The sequence below is a fragment of the Fusarium proliferatum genome (genome assembly GCF_900067095.1).
Source record: "Fusarium proliferatum ET1 genome assembly, contig: FPRO_scaffold002, whole genome shotgun sequence".
NCBI classification, from domain to species: domain Eukaryota; kingdom Fungi; phylum Ascomycota; class Sordariomycetes; order Hypocreales; family Nectriaceae; genus Fusarium; species Fusarium proliferatum.
The window spans coordinates 3213381-3234753 of NW_022194791.1; the positions used below are offsets into that span (position 1 = coordinate 3213381).

Consider the following 21373-nt stretch of genomic DNA (forward strand, 5'->3'; position numbering starts at 1 on the left):
TTTAGGGGCCGAACGTTCCCTGGATAGATCATCACCACTCCAAGAAAGGGAAATCATTATATTACATTACATTTCAGCAGCATAGAGGGACCAAAAGAGCCAGGGAACAGGGCCAGCTGGGAGGAGAGATGAAGGCCAAGAAGAGAATTGGTCCAAGGAAAAGCAGAGCATGTGGTCCTGCTGCTTGTACCACCAATACAATACAAGAAACGAAGAAATGGCAATTTTGTCATCAAACAAAGCTGTCCTTGTAGTGATGCGATTTGAGCATATGAAGTTTTGGTGGTTGTGTCCAAAGGTGCCATATCCCGACTGGGACACGCATTAACATGAGACTTTTATCATTTGACTGCATGACGTCTAATAATTGGCATCATCACGATGCTGTTGGTGTTCTTTTGGTTGAAACTCTGATGAACTCTGCTGTTATTGGGTGATTGTCTGTCTTGTGGCTATGAATAGCTCACAGTGTTAAAATCGCAAACACTGTACAGTCTAGAAATGAGGCCCCGCTGGGGTTTAATGATTCTTCTCATCCGTTGGGTTGCGTTGCTCATGCATTCAAAGTAAGGAGCTTACTCACGACTGAGAGAGTGACTGTTTGCATTGTCTGTTGCTCAACCAAACCACCTGAATATTTAACGTCTCTCATTTTTTTGACCATTTAAGGCTTCTTATATAAATATCACATATACAATGACCCTCCACCACCCCACCATCGCTGTCTCAGCTCCCGGCAAGGTCTTCCTCGCTGGCGGATATCTCGTACTGGACCAGGAGTACACGGCTTTTGTATTCGGCCTCGACGCTCGTATCAACATTATTGCTGGGGACATTCACACGACTGCTGGCGTTCAGCTCACCGAGATTGTGGTTGATAGTCCGCAATTCCTCGAGGCTCAATGGCGGTATGGTTATCACCTGGCTGGTGAGGGAGGTGGTATCAAAGTTACCCAGTTGCAGGTGTAAGTGACTTTTTCTCCATATGAATGAGTGAATAATGTGAGGCTGTGTCCCTGCCGATGAAACTGGATGAGATACCAGTCCTCAAAGCGATAGATGAAATCATCACATAAGCAAGGCCAACTCCCCACAGGAATCTTTATCTTATACGCAATTACTTCATCTTACTCACTCATCAGTAGCGGAGCACAAATCAATCCCAATCCCTTCGTGGAGACAACTCTCAGCTATGCACTCACCTACATCGACCGAGTGGCCAAGCATCGTCCTAGTCACAGCATGGCCTCCGCTCGTCTCATCATTCTCGCAGACAATGATTACTACTCGCACTCTGAATCCGAGAGCACACGTCAAGGGCGCTTTGCCAAGTTCCCCGTGACCTTGGGAGATGCTAATAAGACGGGTCTTGGCTCATCTGCTGCTCTCGTCACCTCACTAACTGCTGCCCTCCTGGCTCACTACCTACCAGAAGACCTCTTCAATCTTCAGTCTGACCAGGGCAAGAGGACGCTTCACAACCTGGCTCAGGCTGCCCATTGTGCTGCGCAAGGTAAGGTCGGTTCGGGATTCGACGTTGCAACCGCTGTCTACGGGTCTTGCAGATACAGACGTTTCTCTCCCGAGACACTGTCTTCAATTCACGAGCCCGGTACGGCCGGATTCGCAGACGCGTTGGTCAAGCTCGTCGACGGCGAGTCTGCTTGGGATGTAGAGGTTCTCAAGGATGCAGTGATCATGCCCAAGGGCGTTGTTCTGCGTATGTGCGATGTGGACTGTGGAAGCAAGACGGTTGGCATGGTCAAGAAGGTCCTCAAGTGGAGGTCATCGAATCCAGAAGAGTCAAAGAAGCTTTGGGACGAGCTCCAGAAGCGTAACGAGCAGTTAATTGCTACTCTCAATGCCGGGGACGTCGAGAATCTGCCGGGGAAGATCACCAATGTTCGAGAGATGATTAGACAAATGGGTGGCGCCAGCGACGTCCCCATCGAGCCCGAAAGCCAGACAGAGCTCCTCGACGCCCTCAGCACCGTTGAAGGGGTCTACGGCGGTGTCGTCCCCGGTGCGGGCGGCTACGATGCCCTAGCTCTCCTGATGAAGGATGATGAGGAGACGAAGCAGCGAGTTGGGGAGTTCCTGGACAAGTGGGCTAAGGAGAAGGGTACAAAGGTCAAGCTACTAGGCGTTAAGGGGGAGATGGAGGGAGTCCGCGCCGAGAGTCTGGACGTGTACGCCGGTTGGATCTAAAACGTTAGCAGTAATCTAGAATATAGTAGCGAGAAGCGAGGATGGACGCATGCGTGCATGTATGCATGTCTTAGACCTTCAAATGAAACAACATGTCACTCTCCCCGTCAACGACATTGTTCCGTTCACATTCCTAACAGAGACTGGTACAGCTTAGCACAAAACCCTTAATTTAGGGGTATCGGCGGGAGAAGTCTAGAGCAGTAATGTCGGTGAAAGAATTAATCAGATTAGATTACGCCGGGTATGATGATATTCTGTAATGTTGCCTTTGCCTTTGCCTTTGCCTTTGCCTTTGCCTTTGCCTTTGCCGTTGCCGTTCCCGTGGTCCCGTAGATGCCCAATTCTCCATGATCCGCCCAATTTCGTTACCATTCCATTCCAATCCATTCCATGTGTATCGTACAGCTGTTCCTTTCCATAGACCCAAGCCAGTGTTGTGTTTCCTTTCTTAAGACGCCCCTGATAAAACCTCTAATAGCGGTAAAAAAACAATAGTAATGATTAGTGTCCGTACTCGATCAGTGGAGGCTGTCGGTGGACGAAAGAGAAGTGGATGTTGGGGCAGTCTTGATGGGTGGTCGGACTGGATGGGAGAAGAGGCTCGAGGTTGAACAGGGCGAGCGAGGGGCGGTAGGGCTGGGAGGGTCTGCGATGCCAATTCGGCTGGCGGCGGCTTGTTCTCGAAGCATAGAGAGTCTTTGTACTGTTAGTTATCAATCTTGTAGTGGTTGAACAAGTATTGGCTTACTGCTCCTCTGAGACTCCTGGGAGGTTGACTGGGTTCTTTTCGAAGCCAAAAGGTGCAGACTGAAAGATAGAGGGTTAGTCAAGAACAAGATGGTTTGATAGTATAGACATGACATACAATCTCCATGTGGCGCTTTTCCTTATGGCGTCGTTGGCGAACCATTGTTTGGACACGCTCGCACAGCGTCTGGAAGTCATCCGAGATATGCATCTTTGAAGATCGAAGTCGATTAAAGGGAAGATTAAAGCACCGAGGATCACGTCTCTCGGAAGGATAAACAGCAGCGGATCCCATCAAGACGACTTTGAGGGTTGAAAGGGTTCTTATATAGAAAGAGCCCCAAAAAGGTGGTTGGTGGTTGGTTTGCAGTTGCAGTTGTAGTTGTAGTTGTAGTTGTGAGTGAGTATGTGGAGAGTTGTTCTAGAGTTGGGGAAGAAGCAAAGATGGAACGAGGCAAGCCGAGATGAGGTTTAAAAGAAGGGTTGGGAGACAAGAGGCTGACTGAAAAAGGTACGAGATTGGAATTCTTGTATGAGAGAGAGGAAAAGGCGGGAAATTAAAAAAGAAGCCTTGGTTTTTTCTTTAAATTCACGGTCTAGAGGAGGACAAAGAAGTGGATGTCAGATGGGGAAAGGCATGTATGTGGCTCTTTAGTGGTGGTGTAGGAGAACGAGCGAGTGAGTGGTTGGTGGAGTTTAACTCTGGTATGTTTTTGATACAAAGAGGATCATCCGAGTCTCAGGTACGAAGAGAGAGTTGAGGTATGTAAGGCAGATAAGATGGGGGAGGGGACGAGGTTGAGAGGAGAGAATGTGTATAAGTGAAAGACAGTCAGTCAAGTCAGTCTGGAGGTTGGTCTATAATAAGCCTCACAGGACAGGACAGGACAGGACAGGACAGGACAGTGATAAAGGAAAGGAATGTGATGGTTAGAGAGATGTAACAGCACAAGAACGGAACCAGAAATTAGCCAGAGGAGGATATGTACATTTGTATTAATTAAATATACGAGACTGAACAAAGGGAAACGAAAAAAAAAGGAAAATTACCTATCCAAGAGATGACTGCAGATGCAGACAACACATGCAACACAACGCACACTTGCATGCAAGCACGCACGCACGCAAGCACGCACGTACACACACAGAGTGAAAACAGGCAAATCAGCAGTGACAGACCGCCCTGAACCGTCTAAGCGCCAGGGGTCAACGCTACGCTGCCGTTTCCTTCTGGAATGTATCCAAGTCACTGGAATTCCAGCGTCTCGGGTCCTGTGCAAACCTGCCACCAACAACCTATAGTACTGGACTACAGCACCTAATTTTGGGGCCAGGGGAGGGTGAATGTCTCAGCTGAACGACGCTGCATGGGTGCGACGGGATAGTAGAGCAGAGCAGAGCACAGGAAAAAAAAGGGCCGCAAGGAGAACCCAACGTGGGGGACTATATCGAGACTAACGCAAAAGTGACATTATACCATAGTAGAGACGAGAAAGTGCACGGTTGCAATTAAATCATGTCCTTTGTGTGGGATTTATTGCCTCTGATAAATTACGTCCATGTACAAGGGGGTCGAATATCATATACTCAATGCCTCTCGCGTGGCGCCCCAAGCCTAATCTCGTGCAACACCAACAAAGGGAGGCGGGAAAAGTCGCCAACTCAATCCAGGGCGAGGAAATAAAACAGTTATTGAATAGCTTCAGCAGTTTTCTCCTCTGTTACTTCGTTAGTCACTTTACCATCAGTGACTAGGTACCTAAGTAAATTACCCGTACAAGGCCACGTAGTGTCAGTTGTCGCAGATTGTTCTACTCACCGTAGAGATTACCGAATGCAGCAATCCCTCATCAACTCAACATTCCCCAGAACGACCAAAACGTGCCTCTTTTTGTCTTGGTCGCCCGTTATCGAAAACGTCTCGTCTCACCCGCTTCTGCCCTGCCCTGCCCGCCTCGCCAGGGGAGACACTTCCCAGAGACAGTCGCTAAGAGAAATGATGTGCACTCAAACCACGGTACTCCGTTCTTAATCATGGCAGTATCAGATTGTTTGCAGCGAGTGTTTGATTCATGTCAACCCAGACCGTCGTCTCATTATCCAGAGTCAGTCACCTTGACCGGGTTCGATCAACAATGGCGACCTCTCTATCTAGTTTAGTTTGGGTAGTCCTTCAGGTGGTAGCTCTTGAGCTTCACAAACTGATCAAATCCAAACTTGCTGAGTGTCTGCCCCTTGCCTGAGTTCTTCCAGCCAGTCCATGCCAGATCCTATTGTCGGTCAGTCAGTGATCACGTAATGCAGAGACCCTTTGTGCTTGGATCAGAAAACGTACCGGTGCCGGATAATCGCATCTGTTGACAAATACAGTGCCGGCTTCCACATCCTCGGCAAGCTCGTATCCTTTGTCTGTGTCCTTGGTCCAGATGCTGGCTGTCAGACCAAACTCGCTGTCGTTCATGTACTTGACGGCCTCGCTGTCATCCTTGACCTTCATAACAGGAACTGTATCTTTTTGTCAGCAAACCGTCTTTAAACTGTCGTCGGAGATCTTTACTAATTGGGGCAAACGACTCCTCAGTCATGACCCGCATGCTGTGGTTGACGCCAGTCAGAAGGGTGGGTTTCACAAAGTTACCCTTGGTAGGAGGGTTACTGAAAGTCTCGTTTTCGGGAGTGGCATCCTTGGCACCACTGTCGACGGCATCCTTAACATGTTCCTCGGCAGTCTGCTTTGATCGCTTCGAAACGACAGGTCCCAGCTGAGTCTCCTTGTTGAAGGGATCACCGAGCTTGTAGCTCTTGAGCACCTTTTGCACGGCCTCAACAAACTGATCGTGAATCTTCTCATCAACATACACACGCTCGATAGAGCAGCAGCTCTGGCCAGAGTTGAAGATGGCACCGTCAACAATCTCTGCAGCAGCCCAATCAACATCCACATCTGATCGAACATATGCTGGATCCTTGCCACCCAACTCCAGACCGACATTTACAATGCGGTCAGACGCAGCTTGTTGCACAGCGAGACCTCCAGCGACAGAGCCGGTGAAACAAACTAGGGCGATCTTGGGATCGCGCACAATGGTCTCCATAAGAGTGGGAGAGCCGCAGTGGAAGTACTGGCAAACGCCATCAGGCAAGCCCGCCTCCTTTAGGAGATCGGTAACCCGTTCCACGATGGTAGGTGTCTGAGGTGAGGGCTTGAGGATTACACTGCAGCCTGCAAGAAGAGCGGGAATGAGAGAGTTGACCAGAATAAGGTAAGGGTACTGTGCAGAGTCAGCAACGATGCTTCTGGTCCAGCGGGACGAGGCCAGCACTTACGTTCCACGCAAAGATGATGAGTACAGGTCCGACAGGGACCTTTCGGATGAAACGCTTGAAGCCCTTCTCGGGCTCGCCGTCGGTGTCCTTGAGGGCCTCATCACTAATCTTGAGGAGATATTCACCTCTCTTGACAGCTGTGGCGACCTCTCCCGGTGTGTAAGAGATGGGGCGGCCCATCTGAACGGTCAACTCTTCACCGAGCTCATCCTTCTTAGCCAAGAGGCCATCAAGGAACTTGCGAACAATAGCTTGACGCTCCTTCAGCGTTGTCTTGCGATAGCTCTGGAAAGCCTCAGTGGCGACCTTGGGGAGAGACTCAAGGTCAGCTTGAGAGGTGCCATTCCTGGTAAGGATGGGCTCGTTTGTGTTTGGGGAGATTGTGGTGATGACTTCGAGAGACATTGTGGGGTATAATTAGGTATGTGTGAGGAAGAGAGTGAGATTGTAGTGACAGATCGTGGACGAGGTTATATCTTTGTAGCTGGCCACTTTTTTGAAGTGCAAGTGGAGTATATGAGATGCCTGGTCATGACGGGAGCGAACTGTACGTGTAGGTACTTGTACTTTCTATCGTCCATGACGGACGGCGGTTGGCGGCTCGCGGCTCGCGGTGCTTCAGTTGCCCCACGTATTGGATACCGACCAACGTAACCCGAACTCGGCGGCTTCAACCCCGCTACAATTTGATAAGACATGATACATGATTTAGTTGGGAATATCTAGTGATCCCATGATACTACCGGTATCAAGATATCGAGACCCGATTTAAGTCTCTTCTCACTCTCAAGAACAGTCATGACCATAACGATACGAAGCCCCATGATAAGACTTTGTTTCATATGAGCTTAGACGACAAAGGTTTTGGATGCCAAGTACATTAGGGTGAACGTTTCAAGTCAATTCGACTACCGCACAGAGGTAAGTACTGTACTGGGCACACGTAGTTCACATCAAGCATCATGCTTCCAGAAATACCATGCCTTTACATCAAATAGTACTATTCCTTAACCTGCTGTAACGCTCTTCTCGAACAATTCTTCCCCCAAAGCCTCTTATCAGTGACGTCGTTGGCTACCCCTCCAAGTCACATGACCGTCTCCAACTCAACCTCAGATCCCTGCAGTCTAGCGCGGCGACAGCTTATCTTATCAGCAAGGGACTACTTTTTTTTGACATTGGATTCTCCAGCCTCACATTGGACACAGCTCAAGCTCAGTGCTGCCAATCGCATTCATCATGGCACCCGAAACCAAAAACGACTTTCTCGATACAGCCGATAGCGACGAGGAGAACGATGTTGGCTACAATTCTGAGGATGATGATATGAAAAAGGGTGGCCGAGGCGCCAAGCGACGGAAACTTGACTCGGACGACGAAGATGATCTGGGTAGCGATATCGAGCGCGATGCCAGCGACGACGACGACGAGCCGGCTGGAAAGGATGTAGAGAAAACAGAAAAGGAAGAGGAAGGGGATGGCAAACCGGAAAAGCCAAAGCGCAAGTTAAAAGACACAACTCCGACAGAGCTGCCAGATGTCACAAGAACATTGACAAAGAAGAACCTCGTCGCCTCCGAAGCCGCCATTAAGAAGTCAGGCGTCGTCTACCTCTCCCGTATACCACCTTTCATGAAGCCCGCCAAGCTGCGCTCTCTCCTCGAACCCTACGGCACCATCAATCGCATCTTCCTCGCTCCTGAAGACCCAGCCTCACATGCTCGTCGCGTTCGAGCTGGCGGTAACAAGAAGCGATCTTACACCGAAGGATGGGTCGAGTTCACAAAAAAGAAGGACGCCAAGGCTGTATGCGATCTTCTCAACGCACGCACCATTGGTGGCAAGAAGGGGAGCTACTACCACGACGATTTATGGAATCTTCTATACCTCAAGGGTTTCAAATGGCACAACCTCACAGAGCAGATCGCTGCTGAGAACGCTGAGCGCGCTAGCCGCATGAGAGCCGAGATCAGCAAGTCGACAAAGGAGAACAAGGAGTTTGTCAGGAATGTGGAGAAGGCAAAGATGCTGGACGGCATGGAAGCCAAGGCAAAGGCCAAGAAGAGGAAGGCAGATGGCGATGGCGATCGAGAGGGAGAGGACTCGGTGCGACAAGTCAAGAGATCGTTCAAGCAAGTTCCTCTGGCGAAGAAGAAGACGGAAGTGGAAGACCAACCAGCCGAGGTGACGAGGGTACTGAGCAAGATTTTCTGATCTGTATAGCCATTATTATTTTGCACTTTTGTCTATAATACCTGATTTGATCAAAACCACGGCTTTTGAAAATATATAATCCATTCAAGGCCATCCAATGATTGGCATGACCCAAATCTCATGGAGCCAAGTGGACCCTGAACTTTATGACTCTGAGGAAAGAATGCCACTTGACTTGCATTTTCCATTTTTTTGCCCCGCGCCTGCAAAAAATATCCTTTCTGCAACCGATAAGCGCTTATCAAGCGGCGGCGAACCAAATTCTCCCACTCTAAGATTTCCAAGAGTCACTGAACATCATTCATTTCCACCCAAACAACACCATCAAATTTCACACGACATCGTTGCCCAGCATGTCGATGGATCTGGATGACCAGCCTATCTCTATAGCCCCTGCCTCTCAGCAGCAGGGCGCTGCTACGTGAGTCTTGATCTTCCTTCACCACCCCGCACTCGTTCTGTCTCTTGGGCGCAATACTAACTTGAGCCCCTTCAGTATTCTCTGCTGCAACTGCGGTGCCCCGATCGATGGAACCGCCTCCAGCGGCGCTCTATGCTACGACTGTATCAAGCTCACCGTCGACATTTCCCAAGGCGTCCAGCGAGAGGCGACGCTCAACTTCTGCCGAGACTGCGACCGATGGCTCATGCCCCCCAACAGCTGGATCGTTGCCGCCCCCGAATCCCGCGAATTGTTAGCCATGTGCCTCAAGAAACTTCGAGGTTTGAACAAAGTCCGTATCGTGGACGCGAGCTTTATCTGGACTGAGCCTCACTCGCGACGAGTCAAGGTCAAGATCACAATCCAGGATTCCGTCCAAGATGGTATGCTGCTTCAACAGAGTTTCGAGGTTGTGTATGTGGTGGCGTACCAGCAGTGCCCTGAGTGTGCCAAGTCGTACACTGCCAACGTTTGGCGGGCTGCTGTTCAAGTTCGTCAAAAGGTCCTTCACAAGCGAACTTTCCTCTTCCTCGAGCAGCTTATTATGAAGCACGGTGCACACAAAGATACACTCAACATTCGGGAGGCGAAGGATGGTATCGACTTCTTCTTCGCCCAAAAGAACCAGGCTGAGAAGTTTATCGACTTCCTCAACTCTGTGGTGCCTGTCAAGGTGAAGGCATCGCAGGAACTCATCTCTCACGATACCCATACCTCCAAGTCGTCGTACAAGTTCACATATTCGGCCGAGCTGGTGCCTATATGTAAAGACGACTTGGTAGCTCTGCCCATCAAGATGGCCAAGCAAAGCGGCAATATCTCACCTCTCCTCCTCTGCCACAAGATCGGTACCTCTGTGTACCTGTTGGATCCCCAGACTCTTCAGACTTGCGATATCAGCTCGCCAATCTATTGGCGAGCTCCTTTCCTATCTCTCACTGATACACATGAACTCGTTGAGTTCATTGTCATGGATATCGACCGCACAGCAACCCAGAAGGGCAAATGGACGCTTGCCGAAGCCACAGTCGCTCGTGCCTCAGATCTTGGTTCAAATGACCGAACATACTTCACAAGGACTCACTTGGGTCGACTCCTCCAGCCCGGTGATTCTGCTATGGGTTACCTGCTGGCCGGAACCGTTTTTAACAACACCGAATATGAGAAGATCGAGAGCTCCAACACATACTCATCGAGAATCCCTGACGTGGTGCTAGTCAAGAAGCACTATCCCCGCCGCAGAAAGAACCGCAAGAGAAACTGGCAGCTCAAGCGTATGGACAAGGACGAGGGCGAGCTTCTTCCCAAGAAGGCAGACCAAGAACGCTTGGATCAAGAGTACGAGCAGTTCTTGCGAGATGTCGAGGAAGACGAGGAGCTCCGTGCTACGCTCGCCCTGTATAAAGCTAAGAAGAGAGCCGAGGAGGAGATGAGTGTGGCTGAGACTGAGGAGGATGATGAGGCACCTCACGTTGATATGAATGAGTTGCTGGATGACTTTGATGAGCTTACAATGGAGGATCGGCCAATGCAAGAATAGGACTTACATGAATGAAAAGAACTGATTTGATTTCCAAGCAACAAGACTCTGTTGGACCACTGCGTTGAGATTTCGTGATAGTGAATGTGCTCAGATGAATGAAGGAATATCGTTGAGTGATGGTTTAGAAGGTGTTTTCTCTTCGGTTCTGCGGAACTGTTCCCTTGACTTCTGACGCTGAATTCTTCGTTTGTTGATCCCAAAAGGATCGTCATCATCGATGTCTTCTTCAATGTCTCGGCTTTTGGTTACCTTACGTGCTTCGCCCCCCCCAGGTGCTGTTGTTGGTCGCTTAACGCTAGAGCCCGGCCTCGAAGTTATGTTCATAGCTGACTTCAGTGTGCGAGGAGTACTAAAGGCCGTCCGTGGAGCTGATCGTGGCATTACTGGACTGGATGTATGGGTCGTCCGTGCTGCCTTTGTAGCTGCAGTGCGCGAAGGCGTAGCCAGATCCAAGTCATTTCCATCGTCAGTCTCATCGTCATCGCCCAAAGGCATCTGCCTCTTCTTTGCTGAAGATGAATTGGACCCTTGCTTTAATCGTAGCGGACTAATCTTCTGTGAATTGAAACCCGCTGAAGCTCTCGTTGCTGCGGTATCAGCTAGACCTGTTGATATCCACTTGTGCTCCTTTCTGGGACTCTCCATGAGACCTTGCAGACTTGAACCTACGTAAGGGGAGTCCTTCTTCTCATTTGCGTCAGTACCTAAGAGCTTGCGTTGTTTGGCTTTGCGGCGAACGTCCTCCTGGCGATGTCTTGTAAGAAGGGTTGGCGCGCCGATTACAGGCCTTTCAATCTCACGGATTGTGTCTGCGTTTTGGTGTTTAGCCAAATTCTTCAAACGGTTGTATTCAGAAGCATGGATGTGAAGTGTGAATTGGTGAGCCATGTTAACGAACTCGTCTTCCACTATGCGATATCTGTCATCGTGGTCGAGGCCTGGTCTCATGAATCTGAGTCTGGTTAGCTTTTGGTATGAGTGTGAGTTTGGTAGTGAGACGGACCTTTCTTTAGGTGGCTCTGGTGGAGGCGAGGTTGAAGGACTGCGTGTGGCATCTGCATGATATTGTCGGTTTCTTTGCGGTTTTGATGAAAGTGTTGAGTCTGGAATACCTTCTGCCTCTATCACGCGCTCGCGACGCGGTTTCTTACGGGAAGCTGAAGGTGTGCCTGGACGGGGCGCTTGTGATGGTGTGGATAGTGAACTCTCCGACTTCACTGAAGTTTTTCTTTCAAGGCCCGAAGGAGTTGAGGAAGTCTTCCATGGTAGTTTTCTGCCCATGGTTGAAGTTCATTATTGGTGAGGTTGAGAGTGTAGTTGGATAGTGGTGGAGTGGTGGGGGTTTGCCACTTTAGGCAGCGCAGTTGAGCTAAACGAGAGCTACCTTGCACTTATATCATCAAACTCAAATGTAGTAAGAGAGCATTCAACTCAACATCTCTCATAAAATTTAGATATCAGCAGCAGTAATAGTCAGGTTAAGCAAGCTCGTATACTGTTTCTCCTTCTTATTAGCCCGTAAAATGGAAGAGATGCAAGATCGCCTTTGCCAGTGAAAGAGACAGAATGTTTCTCCCTTTACATAGACAAGTAGGTTGATCTAACGACGCCAGAAAACAATGATGGAGCAAGACTGATACAAACGTCTAAACACGTTTGTCTGTTTTCTCATAGCACTTTGTTAAATCAGAGGCTGAATGTGTGCCATGTTAGACAAGCATGCTAGAAAACCAATGCTGTTCGCCTCAGCATTGCCCATATACATTCTTTTTTCAATCTGCTTGCTGTATCGAGCACTCCTCTATCGCATATATAAAAAGGAGAATTGTTCATGATAGCTTCCTGTAATGTTTTCTCAAGTAAATCAGCATGAAGGCTAGACCCTACCGCTCAATCTTTGTTATACTTAACACAATCTGAAAATATCCAAGCCTATAACTTATTACCGAATATCTGAATGATGCATATGAGCAACAAATCACCGTATTTTGTTATCTGGCCTACTATTAGGAAGATGTGGTATCACAGAGACTTGTAAGTCGCATAGGTGCGCTCTAACTCCTGCAAATGAAGGGGCCAATATAAGTTTGGAGTCTCTTCAGGATGGATAAAGCTCTAATCATCCTGGATCTGTCTTGAACCACACGGCCCTTATCATAGGGCAAGGCAAGCTATTCTGTAGGGCGAGTGTGCTGTTAGCTGTAGTCGTTAATCTTTATCAAGATTGTGACCGCCCACTGAAGCCCATATCATTCCAAGAGTGGATTACCAGGTTAGAAAAAGCCGCCCTGCCTTAAGTCAGTTTCCCAATTCTTGTATAATCTGAAGCCATTCATCGTTCCTGTTTAATACCCTTAAGCACATATTTCATTGCGGCGGCACCAAGTGTATGCTATGCGGTGGCAGCTCTATCTAAACACTACCCAATGCGGCTAAATGACTATCTTGATGACTCCTCAGCTAGCTCCCCAGAAGCTTAACTACTTAGAAATCGGATTCCCAATTCTGCATGTCTAGCCGAACTCTAGACTGGCCAAGGTATCTAGGAACAAGGCCCAGATAACGAAACGGTCATGTGCCCTACGCCATTCCTCTCACCGGACTATTTCCATCTTGACCATATCCATACGCAAGGTACATCCTCAATTTCGAGACCTAACTAACGTTTCTCTTACCCCATGATATGGATCCCAAACCCTTTCCCTTACTCCAGGACTGGCAGTCTGGCACACACACACACACACCCTCCCCTGGTATCGGACAAATCCCGTCGATAGTCTCGAGATTCCCCAAGTTCCTCAATGTACCTTTTGGCTGACCCGCTGCAGTGGATACGCAATTGTGTAATAGCCCAAGGCACGATTCACAGTTTTTGACTCTACGATACAATTGCTTCAGTTAATTTCGTGATACTCGGGGCTTACCGGGGCTCTGTATGGATCCTATGTTGTAAAGCTGCCTGTCTCATGACGTAAGGGAAACTGAACAAACAGCAAGTTATTGCAGACGGTCAGCTTTTCTTCAAGACGTGCTCACCGTTTCCCCAGTCAATGCTTCGCTTCGAGACTCCGTCTCCACCGTCAAAAACTTCCCTTCCGCCGGTTTCCCCCATATCTTTTCTTTCATGACTGACCTTGGACGGTATCAAGGAATTGGTTACTACACGCCCCCCCCCCCCTGGTCCCCGGACAAGCGAGCGGCTCCCATGCGGGGAAAGGATAAAAACTGCATCGCGACATGCGGGGGTGGACTCTCCATGAAAAAAACCAGACAGTTTCTTTTTTCTTCCCCAGACGGGAGATAGTGGCAGGGGAGAAAGGGAGTGCGCGGCAATTCCCTTCCCCTTCCCATACCCTCCCTTCACGGTGAATCGGCGTCTCGATACCGCGCGCCGCCGATAGATACCACTGAAGCCCGGAGAACACATAGAGAAAGACTGCAGCCTTCTACCCCGAGACCGCGAGGTTTCCCCGAGTTCTATCTTATGGAGGTCGCCCAGCCTCTTCTTGTCGAGTTGTTCTGCGGGATCCTCGTGCTTGCGTCCGTTTATGGTTATTGCTACAGCAAGAATAGTAATTTTACCTAATGAAGCAGGAAGTTTCTGTTTTCCCAAGGTGAGAGGCGGGCCAATCACAGACTCGTATTGGATATCGCATATCGCCCTTCTTTAAGCGGCATCAAGGTGTTCATGCTATCTGCGGGTCAAGGTCTGGCGTACACCAAGATAGCACCATCGATCAATGATAACCAAAGGAAGTACGCTATCTTGAGCTCTGTCCTACTGCATCGTCATCACACGACATCACTTATAGGAAGATAGATGGAACCAAGTAGATGAGTATGCAAATGCATTGGCTTGCAGTCAAGGTATATTAAAAGCTGTCAACAGCATGCATAAACGAAGATAGTCCAGTGCTTTTTGCAGAGTCTCCTTCATGATAGGTGCGATAATAATGGTAAAAGCTGTAATCCCAACGCCGAGTTTCTTCCAGGGTCTTGTATTCGACCACGTCCCATGACTTTCATACCAAACACTCAACTTCTACCTCAACCTATACAGATCTAAGCAGACTCCCTTACTACCTTGTCGACAGCCTTGGCAAAGTAGTCGACATTGTTGTCGTTGAGGCCAGCCATGCTGATACGACCGTTCTTGGTCATGTAGATGTGGAATTCTTCTCGGAGCTTCATCACTTGTGACTCGCTCAGACCAGTGAAGCTGAACATGCCGATCTGATCCGTGATGTGGTTCCAGGTTCCAGGGGTCTGGAGCTCCTCAAGCTTGGCTCGTAGAGTATCGCGCATGCTAATGATGCGGCCTGACATTGTGCGCAGGTTCTCTTCCCACTCGGCGAAGAGGTCGCGATCGTTGAGAACAGTGCTGACGATGCGAGCACCATACAAGGGAGGGTTGGAAATCTCGGAGCGCTGGAGAATAGCTAGTTGGGAGCCGATACGAGTGATGGTGTTGGAGGCATCACCGGCGGGGGCGGTAACGGCGTGGAAGCAGCCGGCACGCTCGCCATAGAGACCAAAGTTCTTGGCGAAACTCTGGGCAACAACAAGCTCGAAGCCCTGCTCGACAAAGTATCGGATAGCCCAGGCATCGCGGACGAGATCACCAGAGGCAAAGCCTTGGTAAGCAGTATCAAAGAAGGGGAAGTGGTTTCGCTCCTTCATGAGAGCAGCAATCTCAGTCCATTGCTCTTGGGTAGGGTCAACGCCAGTGGGGTTATGTGCGCAAGCATGAAGAACGAAGACAGATCCCTCAGGAGCAGACTTGAGAGTCTGCTTGAAGCCCTCGAAATCAAGACCCTTGGTCTCCTTGTGGAAATAAGGGTAGGTATCAATTGAGTGGCCGACGTTCTTGAAGATTTGGTGGTGATTCGCCCAGGTGGGATTTGACAGGTAGACAGTGCGGTTGCCCTTGTAGAACCTGGCTAGGAAGAGAGCACCCAAGTGCACGGCACCAGTACCAGAGATTGTCTGCAATGTCGTTGAGCGCTTCTCCGAGATGGCAGCGGAGTCAGCGCCAAAGACCAGCTCGGCGGCCTTGGATGTGAAGCTGGCAATACCCGCGATCGGGGCATACTCGTGGTTGAGCTCAGGGTCGTTTCGGAGGATCTCATCAGCCTGTGACGCGCGTGGGGTTAGCTCAAATTCCAAGACTCAAGGTTTGCGCGCAAGTCGTGGCGGCGGGGCTGTTGGGGCATGTTGTGACGCATATTTGCATGAGAAGGACCCGGGCAGCGCATTGTGCAAAGCTCCTGACCCCATGACCCGAAAATCGCAATGATGGGAGGGCTATGAGGCAGACTGGAGCTTGAACGGATCCGCCTCAGAAGCGCCATCCGGGTTAGGGGAATGCTTGAAGAGCAATGCGTTCGTGGAGCGCAATGCAAGTGAAGGTGATCTGGGGGTTTGAGGCTTGAAAGGTTATGCGACTGAGGGAGGATAGCCGGCAATGCCGTGAAGGGGGAAATGCAGCGAGGTGCACAAGAGTATCATACCTTCTTAACGACTGGCAACACCCAGGGCTTTGCGTTCTCGTCTCTGTAAGCACCGATACCCTAGACGATGGGAAAGCATAGGTTAGCAAGAGCAACAATACTTTGGAGACCCTTCAGAAGAAAAGGTTGTGTTGGAGGGGCTTCTACTTACAAGATCGATCTTGTTGGGGCTGTTGTCGGCCTTGTAAGCTCGTGCAAGACCAAAGAGAGGGTCTTCAGGAGCCTGGGGCACGACTTCGGCAGGGAAATTTGTAGTAGAAACCATTTTGGGCGAGATGTGACGAACGATGGAGTTGAGACGAGAGATGGAGGAAGATGAAGAAGAGGTCGGCGCCGTTTTATTATCAGTCGAGCTTGAGCTTGAGGTGCTGCTGCCAGACTGAGTCTGACGGGGTGTACTCAGTGACGGTGTCATAGTGGGCTGCGGCCCTGAGGATTTTCGATTTAGGGGGGGTTAAGGAAGTAAGGAAGAGGGGGCCTTGGGGTCCTGCGGCGCCGTGTCGGGTGGTCTGGGTGGAACCAGGGGGGTGTGTCACTTAGGTCGGTGGACTTGCGGGTGAATGCGAAAGAGCCTGAGCCCAGGTGAACTGAGGTGAGAGGCCCCTGTAGGAGTGTGCGTCTTTGGGGGAAAACAAAAAAAGGTACCTAACAGCAACTTTTGTCAGTAAGTTACAGAACGCCAGTTATTAATAAAAGGCTGTTTTAGGCAACGAATTGACGAGGAAATGTTTCAATTCGCCTCCGAGACGTCTCTCAACACTCTTCCCGTGTAAGAGACTCGAGACTCGAGACTATCATTGCTGCGAGGCACTTGTCCCTCACACAGCCCAACGATTCTTATCTCAGGAACTCAGTGGTCTCTGTCCGGGCAAAAGCACTGAATGAATATCCACATGGCCCCATGGCTATGACTGTTGCGTAAACCAGATTCTGGCCTGATGCAATTGGTCATGTCCCCCTAGACACCTCGCTGCAGGCGGGCAAATAGGGCACCGTTATTCCGGGCCACTGGAGCTCTCGGGGGAAGGGCATGCCGCCCGATGCCAAACAGAGGTAGAAGGTGGGCTGAGCTCACCGGGACAGCTTTCGCGGTGGGCTCTTTTGCTGCTTGTTGATGCTATCGTTGCATGGGTAGGGAGAACAGAAGGTTAGGTTCAGTACCAGACAGGTACAGAGCAGAACCGCAAACCACTTGTGCTTGTACTTGTGCTTGTGTTTCTCTCCAGGGGGTGCGTCTGTGGTTGACTGAGACTCGAGCTCAACTCGCGACCCCAACAGGGACAGGCCTAACGGACCAAGGGCAAACATAGGAAACTTCCTCTTGCGTTTGTGAAGAAATTGACAACTCACCTTTGAAGCTGTTGTACCTTTGTGGTTCCTCGAGTTTCCTCGCCCTTTCCCCAGACGATCCCAACGGGTAGCTGGTCTGTTTGAGGCTGTTTCGTATATAAATAGGCTTGGTCTTCGATGCCTGAGCGGGCGATGATAACAGTCGAAGAATGGTGCTTCGTGACGGTCGGACTCGAAAGCTTGTGCGGTTCAAATTGAGACGCAGTACGAATCTGTGATAGGATTGAATGTGCGACAGTACAGCTGTTGAACTTGCGCAGAGATCGTGAAACGGTTGACAATGAAATCGTCAGTTGTAGAAAGTTGTGATCGGGCCTTTAAACTATGCTCGCCGCAGAATTTCAATAACTATGGTTATCTCTTCCTTGGATTGCGACAATCTAATCTTTTATGCTTTGCCCTCAAACAGGTATGTATACCGAAATCACTTCCCGAGCTTGTGAAAAAGCTTGTGAAGCTCCATCACGTCAATACCAGAGCTCCCCGTTGTAATCGCCTGCCGATACCTAGGCCTGTGAGCGTCACCTCGGCTTGCAGTCTAACGTCACGCGCGTAATGGAGCTGACCGACCGACAACCGTAACCTCACCGAGGTATGTACTCTTTGGTACATTTTGTTGCTTTACTTGGCATGGTTGACGGTGGGTTTGGATTACGGAGCTAGGCTGACGTAGTGCTGCCTTTATCCGTTCGAGTAACTGATCCCATGTTCAATTTTTGCGGAGAGAATCTATGAGTGAACCTTTGAAACTGATTATCAAGTTCCTAATTCACTTATGGTCTGATCTGTGGTCCCTTGAATTCACATGTTTGAATCTGATCTCAAATATCTCATCTCACATTACGGATGATAGCTCTAATTGGCTCTCGCCGTTCCATAACTTACCATACTGTAACATGCTAATCCAAGTTTCATGACCGTTGAGTTGGATCAACAATTTTGCGTCAAAATCTCTCCAGTTTCTTCCCCAAACCCCTCCCCTACTAACCAAGACTCCAAATGGATCCATTCCCCAGAAAAAAAGAACCCGGTTCATTCTTCCAGACCCCTTCGATTCACTTCCCTACCAGCTTAGAGAGGTTACTTGTACAGCACGCAGGCATTGCCAGTACAGTATGTACCGGATGGCTCTGGCGGCCCCGGACGCCCCGTTACCATCCTGTCACGGGGAAGTAAAAAATCTTAGACAAAACATCACGAGGCTTTACAATGCACTGTTGGGTAATAGCTGGTCCAGCGTCAGCGCCCTATTACATGCTCGCCTCCGACTTCGCCCGGCTAAAACGTAACATGATGGATTTGATTAGTCGTATGACTGACTCTGTAAATTGGAATGGTCTTTGCGAGGTTCATCTCCCATTGAAATCTACATGTACTGTAAATCTTGAATTGCCCCTGAATCCTTAGTAGGCTTTGAGGGTCCCGGCGTTGGGCCCGGTTTACCCGCCAGCGTTATTGGGTAACAGAACATTCTGCATCGTATGTCTTTGCATTGTCGAATGTTTGATCTAGCCAGAGCTGAAAAACGAGGCCAATTGATTCAACGAGAAAAGATGTCTAATTTGAATCTTAGATACTATGGAAAGATTGCCGGTGTGAGATGAAATCTCTTGATGTCGCCGGGTTTGCCAAGTCCATATTATGCAGAGTACCATTTAAGTACAACGGCCAATACATAGTTTAAAATCGATACAACAAGGAAATTCCGTTCATTATTTTGAGACTGATACATGGCCTTTGCCTCTGACCAGCCATACATATGTTTCTCGTCAGGTCCTTGCTTAGATGGGTACATCAAAGTGCACTGGTTTCTACTTACATACCATTGCAAAACTCCTTCATTGCTTCGGTCGTTCATTTACTGGTCCATACAGTGGCAAGCCCGTGGTCTCACTCTTCACAGCTATGATCAATTCAGTCTGAAGTGAGGATATGTCTAACTCAAATAGGTGTTTGTCTTCAAGCCATGCACTTCTCGTGAGTTCCTGAGGCACTACCAAGATGAACATAACAAGACACGTATATGTGCTCCGTCTTTGACTATCGGCTTACTATATAGCATAGAGATGTAGTTGGTTGCGGCTCCCACACCCTCCCAGATATCAATGTCTAGGTTTCAGTATGTCTGCACACCCTTTTATTCGTTTGCCAACTCAAAACACCAGATCCCAAAGCACAAGGAAAGCACAGAGCCCACTTGCCGCAAAGAACGTATACTTTGCTGGGCTTGCGCGCTGTGTCGCCTTTTTTAATTCCTTATTGCCCCCGCCTACGTTTTCCGTAGTTGCAAACGAGTCCGCCACGAGCTGATCTATATGCGCCGACTGTGTGGCGAGGTTGTTTACGAGAAGTGACTGCAGCTCTGCTATTTCTAGTAACGACTTCTCAGCAGTTCTGTCGTACGAGTGTTAGCTCATATGCATGAATAAACTTCCCTTCCCCATGGGGTGGCGCTTGCGCTCGGAACTCCAGTGCAGATACAACCAAGCAAAGGTGTGCCGATGGAGATCGAGAGGACAGGTGACACGTACCTGACTTTGTCCAAACTATTCTCGAAATGCTTCATCATGTCTTGGTTCCCTTGCTCAAACATCTGGATCTGTTCCTCTGTCAACCCCTGGCTCGGGAACTGACCGTCTTCGGACATAGGGATCGGTGCAGCAGGGGCTGTTTGGGAGTTTCGTGGGGCAGATGGAGGAAATTCTGCAAAGTCTCCAGCAATGGTGGCGCCTGATCTTGAAAGCATGCTGCGATTCTTCTCCAACTCACGCTTTAGACGTGTTTCCATCATTTCTTGTTGCGTTCGACAGCATAGCTCGAGTCGTTGCCGTAAAAACCAGAGAATACTGTCCCGATGAATTCCCAAATCTCGTGCCTTGGCTTCAGCTTCTGCATGCTCTTCTGTTCTGCTGCTGATTATGCCACCTGAAGCCCATGCTCCAAAAGCTCCTAGGCCTCCATATTTCTTTCGGATTATAGCTGATTCAGTTTCGCGCCGTAGCTGTTCAGCCTCGTCGAGAGCACGAATGCCAGCATTCAGTTCCCGGATCATCTGTTTCGCATTGGCGTCGACTTCTTCCCGGTCTCGATCTGTAAGCACACGTGTTTGCTCTTTTGCGACTCGATTCTGTGTCTTTCGTGGCTGCGCCGTCGATAAATATGCTTGTCGAACATCTTGAAGCTCTCGATGCAGGCTAGTAATATGCGAATTCTAGAGATACTTATCAGCTTTAGGAGTGAGGTCGAGCAGAAGCGCATGGCTTACAATCCTATATGCTTCCTTTAAGAAACCGTCGATGGCATCCAATGTGACACGTTTTCTTGTTTCCGGCGCATTTCGTTCCCGCAGGAGCTCATTGAAAGTGACCGTGACATTCATGGCGTGTGCTCCGGATTAGTCCAGCACGAACGTTTTCGCTGAATGGATGAGCCGTTGACAAACCCGAGTTCTTCGGTGTGTGCTTTACGGTCGAGGGGTTCGAACCTTTGTCTGAGTATTCGAGTCAAGCTCTCTCATCAATAACGGTCCAAGGTTGTTGTAGACACCATGGCTGCATTGGTATGAAGCTCTGACGCACTCCGAAGAAAGCTCCACGTGGCTTAGTCATCGAGCTCAAGCTTGAAGGCCGAGCAAACCAAGCTTCATCAACTGTTATAACCTCTTTACTATTTTGTAATGATTTGCAATCATTCGAAACTTATACGGACCCTCTAATACTCCACTCTTCGCAATGCTTTAATAAATAAAGATCATCTCTCAACTTCCACACATTCAAGGTGCGCGATGGACTGATCAAGTTGACTTGATTCAACCTCCAAAGACTGGAAGTTATTACAGAATTATGAAGACCTCAGCCATATATGAAAGGCTTGAGTACCATTTTCATTGAAAACATTCGATTTAACGGCGAGGCCGAAGAAATTGGGAAATGGACTCAACAGGAGGCGGATCGGAGGGGAACTCGGCATAAAGTGGAGACACGCCGGGTCCGTGAGCGGTAGCAACTTCGGCCGGTTGGTTACGGGAAT

At 49.3% G+C, this 21373-nt stretch overlaps 8 protein-coding genes across 8 annotated transcripts; 3 read left to right on the forward strand and 5 right to left on the reverse strand.

Annotated features, from left to right (window-relative positions):
• Nucleotides 1–696: 696 nt before the first annotated feature.
• FPRO_02747 (uncharacterized protein) lies at nucleotides 697–2208 on the forward strand (the record flags this gene model as incomplete). The annotated part of the gene is made up of 2 exons (XM_031227118.1): nucleotides 697–965; nucleotides 1146–2208. 2 exons carry the CDS (start codon nucleotides 697–699, stop codon nucleotides 2206–2208), a joined length of 1332 nt encoding a protein of 443 aa, XP_031077586.1.
• A 521-nt stretch (nucleotides 2209–2729) lies between these two features.
• On the reverse strand, nucleotides 2730–3169 carry FPRO_02746 (uncharacterized protein; the record flags this gene model as incomplete). The annotated part of the gene is made up of 3 exons (XM_031227119.1): nucleotides 2730–2907; nucleotides 2960–3018; nucleotides 3077–3169. 3 exons carry the CDS (start codon nucleotides 3167–3169, stop codon nucleotides 2730–2732), a joined length of 330 nt encoding a protein of 109 aa, XP_031077587.1.
• Nucleotides 3170–5114: 1945 nt separating this feature from the next.
• Nucleotides 5115–6690, reverse strand: FPRO_02745 (uncharacterized protein; the record flags this gene model as incomplete). The annotated part of the gene is made up of 4 exons (XM_031227120.1): nucleotides 5115–5228; nucleotides 5294–5463; nucleotides 5516–6230; nucleotides 6286–6690. The coding sequence occupies 4 exons, from the start codon at nucleotides 6688–6690 to the stop codon at nucleotides 5115–5117; spliced, it is 1404 nt and encodes a 467-aa protein (XP_031077588.1).
• Nucleotides 6691–7524: 834 nt separating this feature from the next.
• Nucleotides 7525–8499, forward strand: FPRO_02744 (putative Pre-rRNA-processing protein ESF2; the record flags this gene model as incomplete). Its single annotated transcript, XM_031227121.1, has 1 exon — nucleotides 7525–8499. The coding sequence occupies one exon, from the start codon at nucleotides 7525–7527 to the stop codon at nucleotides 8497–8499; it is 975 nt and encodes a 324-aa protein (XP_031077589.1).
• Nucleotides 8500–8852: 353 nt separating this feature from the next.
• On the forward strand, nucleotides 8853–10481 carry FPRO_02743 (putative nuclear export sequence-containing nonribosomal protein; the record flags this gene model as incomplete). Its single annotated transcript, XM_031227122.1, has 2 exons — nucleotides 8853–8920; nucleotides 8996–10481. 2 exons carry the CDS (start codon nucleotides 8853–8855, stop codon nucleotides 10479–10481), a joined length of 1554 nt encoding a protein of 517 aa, XP_031077590.1.
• Nucleotides 10482–10571: 90 nt separating this feature from the next.
• On the reverse strand, nucleotides 10572–11765 carry FPRO_02742 (uncharacterized protein; the record flags this gene model as incomplete). The annotated part of the gene is made up of 2 exons (XM_031227123.1): nucleotides 10572–11436; nucleotides 11488–11765. The coding sequence occupies 2 exons, from the start codon at nucleotides 11763–11765 to the stop codon at nucleotides 10572–10574; spliced, it is 1143 nt and encodes a 380-aa protein (XP_031077591.1).
• A 2781-nt stretch (nucleotides 11766–14546) lies between these two features.
• Nucleotides 14547–16409, reverse strand: FPRO_02741 (putative aspartate aminotransferase, cytoplasmic; the record flags this gene model as incomplete). The annotated part of the gene is made up of 3 exons (XM_031227124.1): nucleotides 14547–15617; nucleotides 15995–16054; nucleotides 16146–16409. The coding sequence occupies 3 exons, from the start codon at nucleotides 16407–16409 to the stop codon at nucleotides 14547–14549; spliced, it is 1395 nt and encodes a 464-aa protein (XP_031077592.1).
• A 3088-nt stretch (nucleotides 16410–19497) lies between these two features.
• FPRO_02740 (uncharacterized protein) lies at nucleotides 19498–20723 on the reverse strand (the record flags this gene model as incomplete). Its single annotated transcript, XM_031227125.1, has 3 exons — nucleotides 19498–19738; nucleotides 19876–20555; nucleotides 20610–20723. The coding sequence occupies 3 exons, from the start codon at nucleotides 20721–20723 to the stop codon at nucleotides 19498–19500; spliced, it is 1035 nt and encodes a 344-aa protein (XP_031077593.1).
• Nucleotides 20724–21373: the final 650 nt, after the last annotated feature.